This window comes from Pinus tabuliformis, chromosome 1_1 (genome assembly GCF_031772625.1).
Source record: "Pinus tabuliformis cultivar Carrire ecotype Pingquan chromosome 1_1, CPIR1, whole genome shotgun sequence".
Taxonomy (NCBI): Eukaryota; Viridiplantae; Streptophyta; class Pinopsida; order Pinales; family Pinaceae; genus Pinus; species Pinus tabuliformis.
Window position 1 is genome coordinate 52,390,613 of NC_142297.1, and position 5,441 is coordinate 52,396,053.

At 39.6% G+C, this 5,441-nt stretch overlaps 1 protein-coding gene across 1 annotated transcript; it reads left to right on the forward strand.

The window, feature by feature from the left end:
- The first annotated feature begins 840 nt into the window (after positions 1–840).
- Positions 841–1,374, forward strand: LOC149211529 (uncharacterized). Its single transcript, XM_089388418.1, has one exon. The coding sequence runs from the start codon at positions 841–843 to the stop codon at positions 1,372–1,374; it is 534 nt and encodes a 177-aa protein (XP_089244544.1).
- The last annotated feature ends 4,067 nt before the right edge of the window (positions 1,375–5,441 follow it).

Below are 5,441 nucleotides of genomic sequence, written 5' to 3' on the forward strand. Positions count from 1 at the left end.
TGTTTTGTGAGTGTAGTCTCCAGGTGCAGGCCACACCTGTGAGCTACATCTCCTTCTTTTCAATTCTGTTTATATTTTATCTTGGTATCAGAGCTCAGAGTAGGGACAGCCTTATTTTTTTAGGATGCATCATTGATTAGATAACTGTAGTGGCAGTGGAGTATCAAGTGGACTACAGTAACACCTGAAGACGGATCTCAGATGACTGATCATCTCTGAGTGCAAGAAAGGGTTGGCTCGGACTTGTTGCGCGCCTTTAAATGCAGAAGTGGATTGGCGCGATTTTTTAGTGAACAGACGCGCCCATTGGCATGGGTTTGAGGTTGATAAGCACGCCAGCGAAAAAGTAACTGAATTGGTGCGGATCCGTGGCTGTTAATCGTGCCAATTTCAATGCACTTCATCAATTTGTCTTCTCTGCAATTGGCGCGGATCCGTAGTTGTTAATAGCGCCAAAGAGAAAACCTCTTTCTATTTGAAAATCTTCAATTTTTCATTGCAGATCGGAGTTTCCTAGTGGTGGCACTTTCAATTTGCAGATCTGTTCAGTGGAAGCAGATCAGAGCAGCCCAGTGGTGGCATGCTGAAGTTCCTGATCTACTCGGTGGTAGCAGATCGGACTTGCTCGGTGGAGGCGTATTGCCCGGTGGTGGCGTAGTGAAGTCCCAGATCTGTTCAGTGGCAGCAGATCGGACTTGCCCGGTGGAGGCGTATTGCCCGGTGGTGGCGCAGTGAAGTTTCAGATCTGTTCGGTGGCAGCAGATCGAACTTGCCCGGTGGTGGCACATTGAAGGTACAAGTTTTTTTTTCTTCAGAGGTTTGGATCTGGTATAAGTCAATATGAATAACAGTTTAGAATCATACCTCCACGAGTCTGGCAAACTCGATGGATCAAATTTCAATAACTGGAAATTCAAGATACAGACTTTGCTCGAAAGTGCAAATGCGTGGGCGATCATCACAGGAAATGAGACGAGAGCTGGAACAAAAACACAAGAACAAGATTGGGATAAAAGGGAGATGAAATCGAAGGTCATATTGAAAATGTCAGTCAAGGACGGTGTTATCCCTCACATTAGAGACTATAAATTGGCCGCAGACATTTGGACGACAATCAAAAACCTGTACGAGACACAGAATACAAACCGTGTCTTTTCACTTAAAGGCAAGCTGTTTGCATTGAAGATGGAGGAGAATGAGTCTGTTGCTGGATTCATTGCCAGAGTCAAGGATCTGAGTGACAGACTGGGAGCAATCAGAGAGAAAGTTTCTGATTCAGATCTGGTCACACTCACATTGAACAGAGTGATTGATGAATATCAGACATTCATCACAAGGCTGTCAGCAAGGGAGAAAGTCCCTTCATTTGAATAACTGACTGGGATCCTGCTGCAAGAAGAAGAGCGATGAAAAAATTTGAAAACTTAGAGCAATGACCTTGCTTTGATGGCAAAAAGGAGGTAGTACAGAGGGAAGCAGCACCAACACCAGCAACCGCAGCAGAAAGGAGCCAACACATTTCAAAAGAGATCATTTAGAGGTATGACTGATAATTATGTTAAGAAATTTTTTTACTGTGGAAAACCTGGTCATCAGATTAAAGAATGCTATAAGAGGCAGGTGGATGAGAAAAGAAGCAAATAGAGGAAGCACCAGGGCTGTTTTGCTGGAGAAGAGGAGGACCATAGCCATGATCTTCGACTATTCATAGTCGATTGTGCTCTTTCAGCTTCGAAGGGAGATGAGGACGACATATGGTATGTCGACTCAGGCGCATCCTCACATATGACTGGTAAGAAGGAATGGTTTGAATTTCTTGAAGAAACATCATGTGGGTCGAAAATTTATTTAGGAGATGATAGTGGATATGAGATCAAAGGACATGGTGACATTCCTATAAAATTACCTAGTGGAGACATTAAACATCTTAAAAATGTATTATATGTTCCAGGAATTAAGAAAAATTTGGTCTCTGTCTCAATGATTACTGACCAGGATATGCAAGTTCAATTCTTTAAGAATAACTGTGTTATTAAGGACAGCCAGATGGAAATAGTTGCAAAAGGAGTGCACGTGGGGAGCTTGTACAGATTAGATGCAAAGAGTATGCCACAACAAGCAATGGTGGCAGCCGGATCAACAGTCGAAGATCTATGGCATCAGAGATTCGGCCATCTTAATCTGCACGACCTCATCTTACTTCAGAGAAAAGGTATGGTTGACAGACTACCTGTTTTTCATAATGTTAAGATGGATTGTGATGGGTGTGCATTAGGGAAAATGCATAGAGAAGAGTTCCTTTTGCATGTCAACAGAAAGGAAAGAGACATTCTAGAACTAGTGTATACAGATATTTGTGGAGCTATGCAAACTAGGTCTTTAGGAGGAGCATATTACTTTCTGTTGTTTACAGATGCCTGCACTAGGTTTTCATGGGTGTACTTTCTAAGTAAAAAGAGTCAAGCCTTTCAGTATTTTATAGAGTTTAAATCTATGGTAGAGAATCAGACGGGAAAAAGGATAAAAATTCTCCGCTCAGATCAAGGGGGAGAATACAGGTTGGGAGAGTTCATGAATTTCTACAAGCAACATGGGATTGTGCAGCAGTTTACAGTGCCACACACTCCACAACAGAATGAAGTGGTAGAACGAAAGAACGGAACTCTTGTGGAGTGCGCAAGGAGTATGCTACAAGGTAAGGGTCTATCAAATGGTCTTTGGGCAGAAGCTATTAACACTGTTGTATATTTGAAGAATAGGAGTCCTACTAGATGTCTAGGCTTCAAAACCCCTTTTGAAGCATTGTTTGGACTCAAACCAGCAGTTAGTCATTTAAGAATTTTTGGGTCAAAAGCTTATGCTCATATACCTAAGGCAGATAGGAAGAAGTTAGACCCCAAAGCCTTGAAATGTATATTTGTTGGATATGGCACTGAGTTTAAGGCATATAAGTTGTATAATCCTGTGACTCACAAAGTTTTTGCAAGAAGAGATGTCATTTTTCATGAACAGTTTGAAGAAGGAAAGGAGGACTCTAACAATGATTGCCACATTCCATTGCTTATAGAAGAAAAGAGTGAGGAAGATGAAGAGTAGGAGCAGAAACAAGAACAAGAAGTGACAGATAATGTAATCAATGATGATGCAAGCACTGAAATAGACAGAGTTGAGGTAAGTCCCCTACCAAGGAGGTCAGGTAGGAAGACATGATTACCTGCTAAATTGAGAGACTATGCTTTAATGTCAAAAATTTTAAACATTGTAGAACCTGCTAATTACAAAGAAGCTAGTCAATTTAAGGAATGGAGGACTGCAATGAATGAAGAAATGGAATCAATTCTTAGAAATGATACTTGGGATTTAGTTGAGCTACCCAAGAATAAAACACCCATAGGATGTAAATGGCTGTTTAAACCAAAAATGAATGCAGATGGAAGTATAGAGAAATTAAAAGCTAGGTTGGTTGCAAAAGGGTATTCACAGCAGGAAGGTATAGATTTTGATGATACCTTTGCACCTATAGCAAAGCTAAATACAATCAGAATGCTTATTTCTTTAGCATCTAAATGTAATTGGGAATTACACCAGCTTGATGTTAAATCTGCATTTCTAAATGGTGATTTTAAAGAGGAAATTTACTTAGTACAACCAAAAGGATTTGTAAAGCAGGGGCAGGAACATCTTGTTTGCAGATTGAAAAAGGATTTATATGGTTTAAAGCAAGCACCCAGGCCTTGGTACGAAAAGGTTGATTCTTTTGTTTTAGAGTATGGCCTTCATAGGAGCTTAAATTACCCAAATTTGTATACCAAGTATAATAATCAGAGGCAGATTATTTTGATTTCTTTGCATGTGGATGACATGATTATAATAGGAGATGCAGGTGATTTAATTAGAGAAATCAAAAGGCTTATGGCACAAGTTTTTGAGTTGAAGGATCTCGGAAGCCTTCATTACTATCTGGGATTGGAAGTATGCAGAGATACTGGGCAAAATTTTCTTACCCAAGGGAAGTATGCCAGAAATATGTTGGAAAAGTTTCATATGGATCAGTGTAGATTAGCAGCGACACCTTTGCAGCAGAATCTGAAGTTGAGAAGTGACGACGACACTAAAGAGGTTGATGCTACAATGTACCGATAGATGGTTGGCAGCTTGATATATCTTACAACAACTAGACCTGACTTAGCATACTCTATTAGTGTGTTAAGCTAATTTATGTCAAAACCATGTGAAAGTCACTAGATAGCAACAAAGAATGTGTTAAGGTATCTGTGTGGTACTGTTAATTATGGTATTTTATACACTGACGTATCTGATGTTACTCTAGCAGGTTTTTTAGACTCAGACTGGGCAGGTAACCTGGATGATTGAAAGTCCATCATAGGTTATGCATTCAAAATAGGATCTGGGGTAATAGCATGGAGTAGTAAGAAGCAGAGTACTGTAGTTTTGTCATCATGTGAAGCTGAGTATCAAGCATTGTGTGCAACGACGTGTGAAGCAATCTGGTTGAGAAGGCTTCTCAAGGATGCAGGAAAAGAAAAGAAGAATTCCACTTCCATCAAAAACGACAACTAGAGTACCATTAAATTGGCACACAATCCAGTGTTCCATAAAAACACCAAACATATAGACACCCAGCTCCATTTTATTAGGTAGAAAGTACAGTCAAAGGAAATTATTGTTAAATATTGTAAAACTTGTGACAATGTGGCTGATATTTTTACAAAGCCTCTTGCACGAATAAAGTTTGAATTGTTTAGAGGGATGTTAGGAGTCCAGGAGAACCCTTTCTCCATTAAGGGGGGAGTTGAAAATAATTAAATATTATTTTATATTAATGGAGAAATGGTTACATAGTTGTAATGAATCTCCTTAGTTTAGGATTTGTTCCAAGAATTTAAGAGTGTGGTTGCAACTCCCTGATTTCTGGAGTTGTACTTAAATGATGTAATCCTTCATTTGATTGTAATAGAGTGTATGAGAGTGATATCTCTGTTTTGTGAGTGTAGTCTCCAGGTGCAGGCCACACCTGTGAGCTACATCTCCTTCTTTTCAATTCTATTTATGTTTTATCTAAAACTACTTTTTCAACTCATATTTTCAACTTATATCCCTAATGAGTTACTCAAATTTCAAGTACGAGTACTCATTTGAAAAATTTAATTCCTCATCCAAAGAGTACCCATGTTGCATACTTTTGATGAACCTTGCTACATGAAAAATAAATGAAAAAAATGATTGCAATCACTTTTTTCATGTTTTTCTCATTTTTCGTGTAACAGGATCCATCAAAAGTATGTAAGATGGGTACTCCTTCGATGTGTTGGGTTGTGTTATATTATTTCCATGAATAGCAACCCCTTCATTGTGGTGATCCACAACGGGGGGGTTTGAGGGGGGAGGTAACCCCCCACTACGGGTTCCGGGGCAATGCC